This window comes from Rhea pennata, chromosome Z (genome assembly GCF_028389875.1).
Source record: "Rhea pennata isolate bPtePen1 chromosome Z, bPtePen1.pri, whole genome shotgun sequence".
In the NCBI taxonomy this organism is placed as follows: Eukaryota; Metazoa; Chordata; class Aves; order Rheiformes; family Rheidae; genus Rhea; species Rhea pennata.
The window spans coordinates 71,574,846-71,592,809 of NC_084702.1; the positions used below are offsets into that span (position 1 = coordinate 71,574,846).

Consider the following 17,964-nt stretch of genomic DNA (forward strand, 5'->3'; position numbering starts at 1 on the left):
CTCCCCCGCTTGGCCTCGGGAAAGGAGCCTCCATGGGAGCGCTGCTTCATTCTCTAACCTCCTGATTCACCAGAAGTCTTCAGCTGCCTCTGACTTCCAGGGCATTTTTGCAAAGTTCCCTGTGAACTGCAAAACCCTTTCCCTCCCCTTCTCTGGGCAAACTGCTCAGAAATCCCTTCCCCAAAAACCTGGCATCTCCCTGTGCAAGGAGGGCGCCCGCCAGTCAGTTGCCAGCTTGCAGGGCGCGGGAGTTGAGCGCACTGGGGTGAGCTACGCCGGCTCGTTGCAAGCCATCGCCACCCGCTGCCCTCTTTGCTTTGGCATTTGCAAGCAGTCCAAGGACTGGCGGACACACGGCACCCTTTGCGCCGCTGTGTCCGGAGCACGCTTGGTGCCCTGAGTCCCGCAGCCGCCACGGCCTGCTCCGTAACCCATAGCTAAGCCCTCTCCTTTCCTTCCAGCTGCGCAGACGCGACAGCGAGACCTCTGGCCAGGACGGGGCCCAGCGGTGGGATTTCCGCCCCCGCGCCGCGGCGGGTTGCACACGGCTCGCGGACGACGGGGGAGACCGCTGTCGACTCATCCGTATTTCATCCCAGCTCCCGCTGGCATCTCGCGCGCTGCCCCTTGTTGCCGTTCGCTATCAGCTGGCGGAGCCGGCGCGGCGCAGCTGGGGACGGGCGCCGCGCCGGCCGCCGCGGGGCGGGCAGCCAGGCAGGACGCAGCGAGGACGCGGGGAATGCTGCTCCCTGCCTGCTCCGGGCGCACGGCGTGCGGGTTTCCAACCCGCTTTCCGCCTCGATCCTGCCTGTGAGGTGGCCAAGAAGGACCCAGGCGGGCTGCTGCCACAGCGCTTAACGGGCTCTGCAGATCCCTCCGCTCCAGAGCCAGCATCCCCTGGCTGGCAGGTTCTTCTGCGTGGGCTTAATACTCGGGAGGGACCCTTGGGGTCGGAGGAGGAAAGGCAGCCAACTCCTCCTCCTCCTCTCTCCCCACTGGCTTCCCTTAAATTTGCCCAAGAACAAACTCTCAGGGATTAGCAGTGGCCACATCCTGGTGAGAACAATATTAAGGGATTATGAGATTAGAAATACCATTTATGCCGAGAGGAATAACTCTAATTCTTATCTGATTGTCTACAGATGTCAGCAATCAAAGCGCCTCTTTCATGCAAAGCAAGGACAGCTGCCGGGAGCAGTAGGTGAACATGCCTTGGCCCCCTCCTAGAAAGAGGAGAGCCAGCTCCTCCTGCCGCTGCTAGCTCCAGATCGCATCCCACAGCAGCCACTGGCTCAGATGGGGCTCGTTTTCCTCGGAGCGAAGCCGTGTCCCGCGGCTCCCTGGCAGCAGCATGGTGACGGAGAGTGTCACGAGCCTGCGAATGCTCGGAGCTGCTCAGAGCATTGTGGATGGTGAGATGGTCTCCTTGAAGCACATGGGTCAATCTGCCTGGTCAGGCACGGACACAAGCCTGGTTTCCCCTGGTAGGTGCACAGCTCTTCTCACTTCTGGTGGGGCCAGATAGTTTCAAAAAGCCGCTGGAGATGAATCAACCCTGGGGTATTCTGTCTCTGGAGAGGAGGTGGCCTTGCACTGGCTCAACCAACTTTTACGGCTTGTCTCCTTCTGTGAGAGTCCCCACCGACCACCCTAGTTGCAGCGGGTCTAAGCGCCTGAGGAAGGACTGCTCACATATGTGCAAGCACTGCACGAGCAGACTTCAGCCCTCACTCCAAACCTTCAAGACATCTCCCTGCCCAACAGCTCCTGGCCTCCTGCACCCTCTGGGCCTGATATACACCAAGCTGGGGGGAAAAGAGCGCATCCCAGGCCCCCAGCCTTGGGCAGGGCTGCCCTGCGGTGGGCTCAGCACTGGCGGCTTTTCCTCCTTGCCAAGAGCTGGCGCTGGAGCCGGCGGTGCCGCGGCCCGGCTGCTCCCACGGCTTGCCGAGCAATCTGTGCCGCCCCGACTCCCGCGGAGCGGCAGCTCCTAATGGGCCGGTCTGGAGTCTCTGCCCTGCCATTAAGGGAGGTAAGTGCTTCTGGGCGCTCTGCGCCAAGCTGCCTGTCTGCACGGAGGAGGCCGCGACGGATGCGCACGGCGCGTCTCCGCCGAGGGCTGCTGCTCCCGGCTCCCTGCCCACCGCTCATTGACGGCACGTTGTCTCCTGCCGGCTCCTCATCGAAAGCTCGCTGCTGATCCCTCTTTCGGAGGAGGTCAGTGGGAGCTTCCTCTAGTTAGAGCTCACCTCTCGCATTCATTTTTCCACCCCGTCTCCTTTTCCACTTTTTCTCAGCCCTGATCTTGGCATTTTTTTCCGCCGGCCCCATGTCTTGCCGTCCCCTTGATGCCGAGCGGGGCTGCTCTGCTCCCCTCCACAGCCCGCTCGCCCCGCCGCCTGCACGCAAAACCGAGGCGTCAGTGAGCAGGGTGAGGAGCAATTCCTGCCGTGCTTTTCCTGGGCCTGGGAATTGCTGCTGTCCCTTTGCTTCCCATGCACCTTGCTCCAGGGCGATAACTCACCGCTGCCCCAGGACCACCAGCACTTCCCTTGACTTCCCAGCACTGCTCCGAGCAGCGCAGACCAAAGCTGTCGGGATCTCAGCTGGCTGCGACCTCTGGAAAACCTTCATCCTCCACTGTCCCATCACTTTCCCTGACCAGGCTGTGTCTAACCCGTTTTTTGACCCAGCAAGGGTGATTCTGCCCCTTCCCATCTCCCTAGTTTCTGTCCTTACAGGCTCTAGTCTCTCACTGCCATTCAGACACCAGCTATCTCAGAGGCCAGCCCTGCCGTAGGGGATGAGGGGCATGGTCTTGGCCCCACCCCACGTAGAGACCGTGGTGAGCACTGGGCCCTAGGGAGAGCTCGGCACCCTCTGAACAGGCTCTGCTCCATGCCACCGGCCGCCAGAGTCGCGTTACCTGGGGCTGCAAAGCTAAATCTGCAAGACAGGGATACGCACCTTCCTTAACTCACAGACTCGAAGGCTGTGGGAGAAAACTGGTTCATCTCACCTGACCTCCTGGGTTGCACAGACCATTACATCCCTCTGTCACCCCTCTACTGAGCCCAGTAACTCAGTTTCACTGAATCATCTCTCAGAAAGTCAGCCAGCCTTGCTCTGCAGATAACAAGCAACAGAGGAGCCACCACTGCTTTCGGCAGTTCGTTCCAATGCTTAATCATTTTTTCTATTAAAAATATGGGCCTCATTTCTAATTTGAATGTGGTTGTGCTCAGCTTCCAGTCATTGGCTCTAGTTATGGCTTTGCTTGCTAGTTTAATACCCGCTATCTTCTCCGCTTGGAGGTAATGACCAGCTAGAGTGAAGGCATCTCTCCAGCTCCTTTTGAAGCCACTGAAGAGCCTACTTTATGTCTTTCGCCTTATGACTGCTCCCCCCTCTTCCCTTTGCATTCTTCCACAGTATCCAATTTTCCAAGGTCTTTTTCAAATTACTCACCCCATAATGTCCCAGGATTGATATGTAAGGAGGTAAAATTGCTTCCTTGTAGGACGTAGGCAGATGGCTCAATCGTGGCTCCAAACGCAGGCAGGAGCCGCTGTTCAGGGTGGCACGGGTGACTTGGAAAGCTCGCTGCCCGCCACGGCCCTTGCTTCGGGCACTTCCCCAGTACGGGGTATGCGACCAGCAGGCTGCTCCCCGGCTGCCCCATTGAGCACGCAGCCTTTTAGGATGCTCTCGGTACATCTCTGCCCCTTGTACCCTGCATGGGATCTGCAGCGATCCTTCCCGGCACTGCTCTGGGGGGTCGAGGAGGGATTGATCTGGGATATCAATAACTCGTGGAGCTTCTTTTGGTACAGAGCAGTAGCTGCTGGTCCAAGAGCCTTCTCCTAGGCCTTCTCTTCCCATCCGAAAGCAGTGCCCTAAACAGTGCAGCTGGCTCTGAGGCTCACATGGAGAGGTGAAGCAGCCCCAAGGAGCGCACCACACGCCAATTTTCTGCACCCCCAGAGCAGAGACTAGAGGTCCCAAATAGTCCTAACTGGTCTTTCTGGCCAGTGCATCCCAACACAAACTCACAGACTGTGCTCTCTCCATGCCAGGTGGAGAGGGACCCATGCCCACCCTCCTGGAGGAAAAGACCTTCCCTGCTCTCTACAATTTTGCTTTTTTTCATCGTAATTAAACTCTAATTAAGCAGAGCTTGGCTGCTCAGCATTCCCGCCCTCACAGCTGCTCCGCTTGCCCCAGATGAGAATTGGCCCTGTGGTTTACACCGATTCACAAGCTGCTGAGAGACGGGGAAGCAAGGGAAGGGAATGCAGCAAAATTATGCGGATACAGAATATGCGGCGTGCCATCTCTGTGAGCTTTTTAACGCCCGTGAAAGAGCCCACGCACCGCTCTTTTTCATATCTGAACAAAAATCCTGCACATTTGCCACCGGTCAGCACAGCAGTCACCAGCAGCCAGTGGCACCAGCCCGTGCTAGCGCAGCGCTGTGCCCCGATGGCCAAAATCACACCTTCTCTGCCAACAGACACGGCCTTTTCAGACAAAAAAGCCAGCGGCATTTTCCCTCCGTGGTCTCCAGTGCAGGGAGGTGCCGGGACTTTCATGCATGCGCTTGTGCTAGTCCGGCACGGCGGGTTCGGCTCGCCACGGCAGGCGGGTGCCTGGTGGCCGCGTGCCACCGGAGGCGCTTGCAGCCGGGGAGCAGCCTGTTGCTCTCGCGCTGCCCCCTCCGCTGCCAGCCACCAGCGGTTTCCCACTCGCTCCACGTTTCCGCCAACAGCAGGGAGGGCCGCAGGCCCGGCCACCTCCTTCCGTGCCCTCTCCTCCGGAAAGAGCGCGGGATCTGATTTCGGACCTCACCGCACCGTTTATGCCCGCGGGCTGTAAAGTCCGAGGGAAGGCGTTTTGCAGAGCATCCCCCCCCGCGAAGGCCATCGCTGGCCCCGCGTGCCTCCCCGAGCGAGGCATCCCGGCGAGGCCGCCTGGGCGCAGATCGGGCCGGGGGTGTCCCCCCCCCCCGCCACCTCCCGCCCCACCGCATCCCTGGCTGCCGTGTCTGGTACCCAGCGAGCCCGCCAGGAAGGCACGAGCGGGACCTCGTTAGCGACCTCCTGCGCTCACCAAGCGGCGCCGAGCTCCCTTCGGCGGAGGGAAGACCTTTCTGGCGAGGGAGCTAGCAGCCGGCACCCTAGGGACAGCATCGTAAACCATTTTAATAAGGCATTTTGCTCTCCACCTCCCCCCCCCCCGCCCCATCCCAACTCAAGCAAACACCGTCTTGTTTAGTTGGCAGCAAATGATCAAGACCCCCAGGGAGCAGAGGAGGGGGAGAAAAGGGACATCTGTTTAGAGCATTTCTACTGCGTGGCTCTCCCAGGCTATTTCTATCTCTTCTTGTCAAAATTTATCAACTGCGTAATTGTTTAAACAGCATTAAAGTGCTTGGAGCAAGAGCAACTGGAAGCTGTCCTGCAGTTGCCTCTGGTACCGATGCTGACAGCTCGGGAGGGACCAGGGCGAGGAGGGATCCAGCGGGCATGGGAACCCTCTGACTCCTTTTCCGGAGGGGGAGACGCTACCCCGGCTTGCTAGCGGGAGAAAAATCATCTCGCTGCACTCCCAGTGCCCTTCCCTGCTTTCCGGAGCCGTGATCCTCCTCCCTCTCCTCTCCTCCCTGCCTGGACCTGCTGTTAGCACACATTTACTCTTCTAAATTATTTACAGCAGGCGCACCAGCCCGGGAAACCATAGCTAATGACAACGTCTTCCCCGCTGAGATACACTGAGTTGCGCTCGGATCTGACCCTCGGCCCCGGTGGGAGCAGCTCGCGGCCGGGACCCTCTCGCGAGCGCCGTTACGGAGCGCTTCCTCCCCCAGCGTCGGGTGCGAACCCAGCTCGCTCCCGCCTCCCGAGCGGATAAACCAGCTTAAGGAGAGCGGGAAGAGCCAGGGGGCGGGGGTGAGGGGAGGCTGCGCCGACCTCCATCCGCGCCACCGCGGTATTTCACGCGTTTTTGCAAGGACAGGGGGGTGCTGCTGAGCGCCCGCCGCGGCCCCCAAGCCCCTTTTCCCTCTTCTTCTTCGCCCACCCCGTAGCTGCTGGCACGGGGTGGCCTGGCTCTGCCTTCGAGCCTGTTCGCCCGAGCCAGAGCCCCCGCTGCAGGGACGGGAAGCTCGGGCACGGGACAGAGCCAGCTGAGAACCGTCAAACTCATTCCACGTGTGGGTCCAAAGCCGCCCAGGGTTTGCGGGCAAGAAGGGGCAGGAGGGCACCGAACCACGGTCAAAAAGGCTCCCAGGAGAAGCGGCGGCTTCTCCGTCCCTTGCGACGCTTGGGCACGGGCTGCGGCGGGCAGCAGCGCCGGCCAGCACCTAATAGATGCCACGGGCCCCCAGGTCCCGGGGGTGGGGGCGGCGGGGGCTGCCAGGACAGGCGAGGGGATATTTTTATTGTTTCTGACGCCGGCCGCCCCAGATTATCGCATTTTGCGCGGCGAGCCAAAGAAGCATCACTCTGCTATGCTGCAGCTGGGCAGCCTGCCGAGCCCTGCAAGGCGAAGGGAGGGAGGAAGGCAGCGGGGCGTGCGCGCGTGCTGGCGCGTGTGCACCGCTGCGTGTGTGCACGCTGCTGCGCGTGTGCACCGCCGTGCACGCGCGCCGCTCCGGTCAGCCGGCAGCGCGTGGCCCGCGGGACAGGGCAGGAAGGTCGTCCGCTGCCTTCAAACGTGTTTGTTTTTCTACTTTGGCTCCTAATTCGATTAGGACTAATTGCATTTGGGAGCGTGGTGGGTTGGGGCTTTTTCTTTTTTTTTTTTTTTAGTGGGGTTTTTCTTTCTTTTTTTTTTTTTCTTTGCCTTCTCCTGAAAAAGCTGGGATGTGCAGCCTGCGTGTCGTTACCCAGCACACCTTTCCAGCTCCCAGCGGGGCCAGGAACCGAAATCTGGGCACAGGCAGCAAAGTTTGCTCCTTGAGTTTTCCTAGCCCCAAACGAACGGCGGCTTGGGATGGAAAGGCCGAGCGCGGCGAGCCCGCGTGCGCCGCGAAATACAGATGAATTCAGATGAATGAGGCACTGCCCTAATCTAATCAACGCGGTTTGCAATACCCCCCTCCCCGCCGCTTTCTGGGGAGCCGCGGGGTCACGCTCGTCCCTTGCTGCCACCTCCGGCCGCGCCACGCTGGGCAGCGCCGCGGGGCTGCCACGGGGCTCCGGGGCCAGGAGCACCTGGGGCCGTCCCACCGTGCCAGGGAGGCACCAGGAGCACCAGCCACGGCCGCAGCAATAAATCAGATGGTGCCAGATCCCCCAGGGCTGGAACGTGAGCAACTGCAGGCTTGCATTTATTTGCACCGTCCCTGTATTTGCACCATCCCTGGCACGGTTTTGGTCCAGGCTACCTCAGTCCTGCGCCAAGCTCTGCTCGGGCATGGTCCTGGGGCTGGCACTGGCCTGGGCCCTCCCTGGGCAGCAGGAGAGATGTGGCCACCGGGCGCAGGAGTTCAGCCGTACGGGCACGCGCCGCTCCGTGCCAGTTGGCCCCGGTGCCAGGGAACGGTCCGCGTCGTGTTTAACTTGCTGGTCTAGAAATAGCCTCAGTTTACACGGCTTTGGAAAGGGATTGGATAAATTCCTGGAGGAAAAATCCATCAGCAGGCTTTGGAAACCGATCCCTGCGCCACGAAGCGCAGGACGAGAGCGTCGCGGGCGGGAAAACCTCTGTGCGCGCTTCTCCCGCCCCGGCTCTGAGCCGCCACCGCCGCCGCGTCATCCTCTCCGTTCCTGCACTTTCGGATGGGCGACAAAGGGAACAAAAAAAAAACCCCAAAACACAAAAAACAAAACCAACCAGCCAAACGCAGAAGGAGGGAAGCTGCGGCCCGTCGCAGCTGGAGCCCAGCTGGGAGGAAAGGGGCTCCAGGGCAGGGCAGAGGCGGCTCTGATTGATTGATCAGTTATTAGCGGCCGCCGTTTGATCGCCCGCTAATCGGGCCGGGGGGCGCGCTCGGGCTCTCCCGGGCGCCCCGCTCACGTGCGGCTCCTGTTGCTTCGCCCCTTCTCCTTCGCATCCCGCTCCCCTTCGCTCCGGTTTCGCTGTGTTTGTTTTTCTGCTAATTTGGTTGTTTTTCCATGTCGTTTTCCGTCAAACCACACGGGGATTTTTTCCCCTTTCTGCCTCCCTGCCCGCTCCGCACCCGAGGCCTCCGCATGCCCAGGCGCGCTCCCCGGCTGCTGGCAGCCTCTCGGCCGCGGCGTTTCCACTCCTCTCTGGCCCATTAGCAGTATTTTTATAACGGTCTGCAACGCGCGGAGCCGCGTGCCAAACCTCAAGAGCACATTATTTCCCAACGTCTTTCTAAGCTGCAGCCCCCCCCCCCCCCCGGCCGCGGCGCTTGCAAACGCGGCGGCGGCTGCTCGCCCGGCGCCCGGCCGCCCCGGGGACCGAGGTGCGCGCAGCCCTTCTGCGCCTTCCCCGCTCTCCGGCCACCGGCTCCCGCCCGGAGGTGAAATTCCAGCATGAAATTCCCACCCCCTGGAAATGTCGGGGTCTCCCCCCCAACAAGCCGTCGGCACGCCAGGGCTGTCGCGGGAAGCGCTGCGGAGCCTCGTCCGAGGGCTGCTGTCGAAGCTCTCCCCCTCCCTCCCCCCGCCCGGCAGCTCCCCTTTCAGCACAACTTGATCCCCCTTTAGCCATTTCCTAAGCCCTGTTCCAATTCTCATACTAATCCACATTTTCTCTGGTTTAACTCATAATTTCCCATGTGGCATCATAACAAATGCTCCACTGAAGTCAGGACAGATTACGTCTACCGCATTTCTGGGCCTCGGAAATCGCTCCCCTTATCAAAGAAAGCTCCACCAGGTCAATCTGGCGCGACGCAGCTCTGCCGAGCCCCCCCGCCCGCCCCCCGTGAGCTTTTCTCCCATTTTCCATTCGTCCCCACGTCTTTCTTTAACTGCTCTTCCTCCCAAGTGCGCTCCGCGGCCCCGCTGTGCTGCCGGGCCAGACTGTCTGATTTTATTTTATTTTTTTTTAACTTTTTTAAAGCACAGGACACAGGCTGGCTACCCCACGCCACCGGCTGTGACCTGTCCCCAGCGAACCTTGCTCACGAGCAGGATTTTGCTGCTCCCCGCTGCAGCGGCACTCTGGGGGTGCCGTGGCCCCCAGGACAATTCAATTAATTACCGCTAAAAGCATCTCACCTGATTAATTCCTTGCATACTTAATTGCATTAACAGCACCGCGCATTCACTTATTAATTTATCAGGCGCCCTTCCCGGGCTCGTGCCCCCTTCCATATCGCGGTTCAGCGCAGACACTGTTCGTTCAGTCTCGGGGCTCTGCCTAGATTACCTTTAATCTCCCCTTAAACCTCGCTGCGCAGCCAGCCCAGCTCTTCTCTCCTTGGTTTCTCTTTATTTGTACAGCTAAAACCCCCTTTAATTTCCTCTGTAAGGTCTCGCTCAGCTTGACTCCTGGCAGCGCTCCCTTCACCCCCGCACTCGCCGACCCCCCGAGATGGAGCTTGCTTTGCTAACTGACACCTTTTCCCGCTCCTCGCCGGCGCTCGGCTCGCTCCTAACGTCCTCCTTGCGGCAGCGGCTCGGCCAGGCGCTGGCCTCCTTCCCCCCCACCCCTCATTCCTCGCCGGCTCGCTTGGGGTGCACCAGCGCTCCAGGTACCGTCTGCATCTTTTAGTTAATGCGATCCCCAGCGCTCCTCCTTCACGCTCAGCCCCCCGTGCTTCGGTCCAGCTGACTTCATCGGCTTGGTCTCATGACTTCTCAGTTTGCCCCTGCAAGACTGGAGACCGCAGCTACAGGCCTGTTTTCGTTTAGCTTCCCGTTCAGTTTAAATGCAATGAATCCAAGGTCCCTCCAGCCCCAGGTACTCCTCTGCAAGCTCTCGCTGCTCCCCCGTGCCCCGTCTAATGCTGCACCTCCGTCTGGCCAGGGGCAGAAATGCCGCGACAGATGGACCTTAATGGCACCCCCGAATATCAAGGCTGGAAGCGATTTCTCTCCCTGGTTTTGGCAAGTTGATAGCATCCCCTTTCCAAATCCCCTTTTCTGCTCTGGCAGCCAGGAGAAAAGCCAGCTCTCTCCCCGCTGAAACCAGCCACCGTGGGCCCGTGAGCAGGTTGCCACCGTCCCCTCTGGGAAGAAGGGCCCACCCGAGCCCGCTGCCCCGCGGTGGCACTGCACGCCTCCAGGGCAATCAATCACGCTGGAGAGGTGGGGAGGGGAGGCAGGCAGGGGCTGCAGAGCTGGGAAAAGAAACCTCGTGGAGAACATTAAATTAAAATCCAGGCAATTAAATTAATTACCACTAAAAGCATCTCACCTGATTAATTCCTTGCATACTTAATTGCATTAACAACACCGGGCATTCACTTATTTATTTATCACCTGCTCTTCCTGGGCTGGTGGCCCCTGTGGTGTCCAGCCATGCCCTGAGTTTGGGGCGAGGGGGCTGCGAGCGACTGGCAAGTAGGAACACACTGTAATAGGAAACAGCAGGATTTCAGCTCTAACGCTGAGCAATTCCCGTGGGTCCCCAAGCGGATTGACAGGGATTACTATTAGCGAGGTGCTTAGCAGATGTAAGAGCCATTGCAAAGTCGCAGCGATGCCACAGCTGCAGGGGAGATGGTTGGAGGCTGCAGCCCCCCCCCCACCCCCCACCCCGTTTCCCTGGATTTCTTCCTTTCCACCTACAGGTGCACAGAGCCCTCCTTGTCCCTCCTGCAGTGGGACCCGAGCACTGGGGCAACATCTCGTCCTCCTCCTGCACCCTGGGTCCGTGGTAGTGGTGCCACGCTGGCCTTGGCGTAAGCGACCTGGTGGAGGTGGGACAAAGTGCGGAGAAAGGATCTACCATGTACCCCAAATCTGGGCGGGCACAGCGTACGTGACACACGCCTGGGGGGCTCCTGGCTGCTACCTCGCAGCATCCTCCAAAATAGTCGCCGTTTCATAGACAGGAACATTGTCTGGTGCTTCCAGACGCCCACAGCTATCAGTTACAGACACTACACCGCAAAATACATGGTTGCTGTCGGTTATACAAACACAGCATCCTACGAAATACACAGCTGCTATCAGCTATCGGCATCGTGTGAGACGTAGCATCGCTCTTATCTTCCGCGCTGAAATCTGTGAATCAGCGCGTGTCTCACTTAAGGCACGCAGAACCCGGGGAGATAGGCAGCTCTTCTCCTACACCCGTACACTGGGTCCCGCGAGACACACAGCAACTTCCCCCATGGTTTGGTTGCTCCCCTGACACCAGTGTGCTGCAGCAAGCAGACACAGCCAGAACTCATCCTCCTTGGCCGCAGCCCTCCTTTTATGACACCCTTTCCCAAAATGTCCTTGGGGCACCATTTAATCTACTGGCTTTGATGCAAATTTTGGGGCAGGAGGGGCTGATTCCAGCATCGTGCTATTGAGATTAACTTGTCATGGGGAACTTGTACTGGGGGAGGGGGTGGAGCAGGCAACCATACCGCTAGCAGGGACAGGACAGGGGCTGCGATGGGTCAGTAGGGGAGCAGAGAGCAAGGGTCTGTCCCATGGTGTCCCCCCCATGTCACGCGCCTTGGTACTCACTTCCCACCCTCAAGTAGGTCTGGTATTTGAGATGCCAGGAGGAGCCCTCGTAGCAGGAGTACTGGCCGCTCTGCGTGAGATTGACATTCCTCAGGACCAGGTACGATCCATTCAGGTGGGAATCATCAATGTCGGTGCCATTGGCCGTCCAGGTCACAGCTGCCTCCCGGTCCATGGACCCACACTTCATGGTCACATCTGCGCCTACCCGCTCGTACTGGATGTGGCTTTCTGTGGAGGCAGAAGAGGAAAAAAAAACAGGTTAGCTCTGTCCTGTAAGCAGGGCAAAGACCCCATGGCTACCTTGGAGGAAGGCTCTTAATATGGTTTATATGGCAAGTGAGGGAAGGTCTGGGGTATGGACTGATGCCATGCTGATGGCTGCAAAGCCCGTGTTCCCCTCCTGGTTCTGATAACGCTTTGCTCTGACATTACATCAGAGTGGACCAGCCCTCATGGATTGGTGGACCAGGACTCATAGACCATATCCATCTTGTCGGATGCTTTCCTCTGACCTTTGCCTTGAAGGAGACATGTCAGGAGACAACATTGCCAAATGCTCACACCAGCAAGTCATTGCTGCTCCCGCATCCTGATGGCTTGCTGGAGGATGCAAACCCAAAGCCAAATGCACTCTCAGAAACTGCCTCCTAACCCATCTTTCTCACATTCCTTCACTTTACCAGTAAAGAAGTAACGAGAAGAGGACCTTTCCCACCAGGAATATCTATCTGTCCTTCAGCCCTGGGGCACACACAAACTTCAGGGCAGCAGGAAACTATAACAGGAAAAAGGACTGCCAAAAGGCGATGCTGCGAGGAAGAGCCTGTGCCCAAACGGGGAGGGAGCGTGCTTCCCCTGCCAGCACATCCCACAGGGACTGCCCCTTCGCAGAGTGGGGGCGGTACTGGATAACTCCCTACCCCTTCACCACACCAGTGACCCCAGCCAGGCATGTGAGTGCTCAGCCTTCCCAGCACCATATCCCCAGAGAAAGGCAGGGTGGGGGTGGCTGCAATAATGTGGGACAGTCTGGACAAACCCACCGTGCTAAAACAAGGTGAGGGGAGCGATCCCCCAGATCTGCAGCAAATTTCGGGTGCCAGACTCCTGTGTCAAAGGAGGCAAAAGGGATATCCTTTCTCAGCCCATGGGTGCTGGGGTCCTACATGCTGCCTTTCTACAGCCGCGTTGCTAGCTGGAGTGGTGGGAGCCAGCTCGTGCTCCCGAGACAGTTACAGCTCAGCCACAGCCGGGCAGAGCTGACAAGCAGAAAGGTGACAGAACCGCAGGACTTGTCACCAGTAAACCTGAGTTATGTACTGGAGGAGGCAGGAAGCAGGCAGTTGTCCTTGCAATTCCCTCCCTAGGAAACCAGGTGGGAGGACGGCAACCTAGCCGTGTTATGCTTTGGAAAGGGGCAGCTGTTCGTTGCGTGCTATGCTGTTTATCTCCTTGCCCGACTTTTCTTCTTGCTCTGCAATAACATGATGCCTTGCTGAGCCATTTGATTTAGCATCGTGCAAGTGGGGCAATACAGCTCATTGGGCACCAGCTGCCTAATTGAATTTTCCCAGGTTTCTGGACGGAAGCTTGTGCTGACATTCATTAATGATCCCTAGCAATTGAATCTTTCCCATGTCGCCGCACTGGCCGTGCTGGGCTGTGTGCGGCAAGGGTAGGAGTGTGCATGCGTGTGCGTGACACGGGGTGAAGCAGGACATGGGGATCGGCAGGGGATGAGCCGCAGCAGCCTGTCGTTTGGCGTAGGGCCACAGGCACGTGCACGTGTTTATAGGGGTTTGTGGTTTCTACATGTGTGCAGTTGGGACAGAGCTGCTAACTGAGCAGGAGCAGCATGTGTTGGTCACATATGAGGGTGCTGGAGGAGAAAATAGGGCTGGGATGGATACGCACGTGCGTGCGAATCGGCATGGCAGGGTGCTGCTGCAGCGGGCACAGGGTGTACAGCAGCAACAGCCTGCTCAAGGCTTCAAGTGAAGTGGCACGTGCAAACAAAGGCCATCCAGTTCCTAAAATACACCTGGGGTGCCAAAACACTTTTGACCAGGTCCCTCACTAAAAGCTCCCAAAGGAAATTGAGCAGCCATGAAATACGAGGAACATCCTTGCGAGGATCTATAGCAGTGAAAGGTCAGGAAGCCAAAGGTAAGAACAAACAGCCAGTCTGCGCGGTGGAAGACGTCACCCGTGAAGTTCAATGGAGATCAGAGCTGGAGCTTGTGCTGCCCGGCACGTTCATGACTGATGGGGAAAATAGGGTCAGCTAGTCAGAGGCGACAGCGTGCTGCTGGTGCCTACAGGGCACTAAAATTAAAACTGAGTGCAAAAGCATTGCAGAGGGACATCACGGTACAGACCGGCTCTGTGTCAAGAAAGGGATGCACACGGGAAAAACAAGCCTCGCTTTCCCTACGCAGGCACGGGCTCCAAATTAGCTGCAGCCTCCATGGAAACATATCGTGGAGTTATTGCACATACGCCTCTGAAAACATCAGCTTGGTAGCAAACAGAAACACAAACCTAATGCCAGGAATTACGAAGAAAGGAATAGAGAACAGAATGGAAAATACTGTACCCTAAAAGCTGCATACAAATCTGTCCCTGTGCCAGCAGGAATACAGTTCAGCTGAAAACGGAGCTGAGAAAGGAAACGTGGTGGTTCAAAGGTTGGAAACAGCCCCTGTGTAAGGAATGACTTAACAGACTCGATCTCTTCATCCTGAAAAAGAGACAACTGAATGGAGATGTGATAGAGATCTAAGCAACGATGAATGACACGGGGAGGATGAATAGGGAATGACCACTTGCTCTTTCTTCTAATACAATAATTAAGGGGCAGCAAATAAAATTATCAGGCAACAGGTTTAAAACAAGCAAAAGGAAGTATTTTTTTCACACAATGTATTATTAAATTACAGGAACCTATGTCTATCAGTCAGTCACTACAAATGTCAAAAGTTTTGGGGAAAAGAGTGATTAAATGAATACAGATTAGAAGACTGTATTCACCAAGGGCTGTAAAACACAGAGTTGCCTCAGCGAGTCTGGGAAGGCTGCAGCTGGCTGACAGTGGGGAGGGACAGGAGAGGCACTACCTCGTACTTGTCCTGCTCTTTTCTCTTTCTCTAGATTTCAGCACCTGGGTCCTTGTGGGAGATGGGACCAAGGGCTAAATGGGTCCATTAGCTGACACGTGAAATCCCACACCTTGAGCTGATCTGTGAAGGACAGAGCTCCAAGGTCATGGCTATGTCAAGACAGGCAGGCTGAGAGCTGACTCTAGAAGGCCTGAGTCCTCCTCTAGATCCCTTGAATACAGCCATAACCATTCTGGGCCAGGAAGCATTCCTAGCCCAAGGGGCCATGCTCTACACCACATCAGGACCACTATTCCTGACTTGGAAACAGCATTTTTGAGGATGCTATCCCTGCTGGGCACGGGGTGCTGAGAACAGAGGGTGGTTCATGGCTGTAGCTCAGGCCACACAGCTGGTGAGATGTCTCCAGAGCATCTCAGACAGTGGCCAAAGATGAGCAGAGTCTCTGAGAGACTGTGCTAATCAGAAAACTGTGTTTCAGCTAGCCTTAGAAAAGCTTACAGCCTATACTGACAGGCATAAAGAAGGAAGAACATCCAATCTGAGGAGTTCCTATGCAGATGGATAGCTGGAGTGGGCCTGGCCCTAGATACACAGACAGATAGGAAGAAGTGTGGAAGAAGATGGATGGATGAAGGATAAACAAATGTGTATGCCTGTAGACAGATGGATAGCTGTCTCGCACAGATGGGATGCAGAAAAGTGTATGAAGATGCAAGAATGGATGTCTATGGAAATGGATGGACGGATGGATGGGTGCATATGGGGATGCAGAGACGTGTGAGGATGAAGGGTTAAGTGTATAAACAGACGTCTGGCCGGCTGTGTATGTGGAAGGATGGATGGATGGGTGGATGGATGGACGGATGGATGGACAGATGGCTATGTGGGTGGGTGGCTGGTTGTGTGTGTCAGTGGATGGCTGGGTGATTTGCTCTTCAAATGGCTGTGGAGGTGGATAGATGGACAGATGGACAGGCAGAAGAGTGGACAGATAGAGACAGCAAATCCAAAGTAGGAATCCCAGCATCTTGAATTCAAGTTCTCCTCTAATCTCTGCTGTAGTATCAAGTATGGACATTTGCTCTTCCCCTTTCCTTCTGGCTCTCAAAAGCATCTGCCTTCCCTTTCCCTATACCCAGACACTTGCTAGGCAGAGCAGGTGGAGACACTGTGTTACTCGCCAGCCTTGCAGGGAGAAAGACTCTCTGCAGTGATGGCCCAGAGACTGGCCTGCTCTGCCTGGCCCCTGCCTTGGGAGGGTTTGGTCCTTGGCGAAAATTTGGGGGCAGGGGAAAGGCTCAGAAGTGCCCAGCTCTGCTTCCCAGGGCTGAGAGCTTTTCTACAGCTGGTGACTGCAGGGATAAGCTGAGCAGGGGGGGAAAAGGCACCTTGAATTATTTCCTACTTGTCCTTAAACACAGTGCAAACACACTGGCATTCATCCAGAAGGTCTGGGGGAGTCATTCCTGGAAGACAGGTCCTTGAAAGCAATGCTCTTTTCCAAGGCAGTGATTTAGGGCCCCTGACAAAGGAGAAACCCAAAGCACAGCTTTGGAGCAGCCATTTCTCTCTGCTGGGTCTGCTGAGGCTCGTAGAGAGGCCGAGCCAGGTGTCCACATCCTTCCAGTCCCTTGCCAGGTGCTAGAGTCACATCCAGATGTACCACTGTGCGAATGCACGGCAGCCCCACTTCCAGGAACATCCCCACGGGCTGGCAAAGGGGCATGCTGCACTGCTCCAGCAGTCACCATCTTTGTCAAAGGCATGGGTACCACCAGGCCAGCTCCCTGCCAGCACACTGGAGTAACCTGCATGCTCTCCACCTCTGCCAATGCTGCGATCGCCAGCTCCACTTTGGGCTGGAGACGAGCAATGGAGACCACAGCCTTTACCACAACCCTTCATTTCCCTGCAGGCTGGGTACTATGTGGGCAGGAACTGCATCCTGGCCCACCCAGACCCACGTGGTTCTCTCGAGCAGGGTAGGCAGGGCAGTTTGACCTCCCTCACTGGTGCTACTTGACACTGCTGCCATGTGGGACTGACGGCAGAGATGGTGCCTATGCTGCAGAGCCCGCCACTCTGGATGGGCATCGAGCTGGGGCACATGACAGGAGGAGGGCCAAGAGCTGTAAGCTGCAGCTTAGGATGTTCAAGCTGGACATCAAGGAAAACTTTTCTCCAGGAAGTTGGTGCAGCTCTGGGACTGGTGTCCAGAGAGTTGGGGGATCTCCATCCCTGGAGATCATCAAGGATCTGTTAGACAAAAGTTGTAGTTGATCTGATCTACTCTTTTGTAGTGAGAGGTTTAAATAGAGACATCCAAAGATCCCTCCCTACTCCTATGATTATGTCTTTGAAGAGATCCTCAGAGATCACAGAATCACAGAACAATTGAGGTTGGAAGGGACCTCTGGAGACCATCTAGTCCAACCCCCCTGCTCAAGCAGGGTCACCTACTGTACATTGCAGAGGATCACGTCCAGGAGGGCTTTGAATATCTCCAGAGAAGGAGACTCCACAGCCTCTCTGAGCAACCTGTTCCAGTGCTTCACTCTCACAGTGAAGAAGTTTTTCCTCACATTCAGGTGGAACTGCCTGTGTTTCAGATTGTGCCCATTGTCTCTTGTCTTATCGCTTGGCATCACTGAAAAGAGTCCAGCTCCATCTTCTTGACACTCTCTCTTAAGGTATTTGTAGATATTGATAAGATCCCCTCTTAGTCTTCTCTTCTGCAGGGTAAACAGGCCCAGCTCTTGCAGCCTTTCCTCATAGGGCAGATGTTCCAGTCCTCTGATCATCTTCATAGCCCTAAGCTGGACCCTCTCCAGTAGTTACAGTATCTCTTATACCGGGGAGCCCAGAATTGGACACAGTACTCCAGATATGGCCTCACCTCATATGGTGTCCTACCCTTATGCTGCCCCTGCTTTTCCAGTGCATGACGCTTTTTGGGTCAGGTCACAGCATGAAGGTAGAGCACATCAGATGGAGAAGTTGAAATGTTGCACCTCAACCAGCAACGTGCCTCTGAGTATCCAAACCCACCACAGACCTTGTGCTCTGTGGCAATGAAGCACCCTTGCCAGGCACAGCACAGGCTGTAACACAAAATCCTAAAGGACACTGGCATTGCAACCACAAGCCATGAGCTGCTTTGTTCCAATCCTAGCAAAAAGTCGAGTGACTACCTGACAGCACGATCTGTGTAACAGCAAAGCAATAGAGACCAGAGG

At 56.7% G+C, this 17,964-nt stretch overlaps 1 protein-coding gene across 9 annotated transcripts in view; it reads right to left on the minus strand.

Moving 5' to 3' along the window:
• CNTFR (ciliary neurotrophic factor receptor) overlaps nucleotides 1–17,964 on the minus strand; it is a 215,388-nt gene that overhangs the window by 40,466 nt on the left and 156,958 nt on the right. For all 9 annotated transcript variants that reach the window (XM_062599511.1, XM_062599514.1, XM_062599513.1 and 6 more), the window contains one exon: nucleotides 11,604–11,834. In XM_062599511.1, the coding sequence (XP_062455495.1) occupies nucleotides 11,604–11,834 (231 nt within the window). The remainder of the gene's footprint in view (nucleotides 1–11,603; nucleotides 11,835–17,964) is intronic.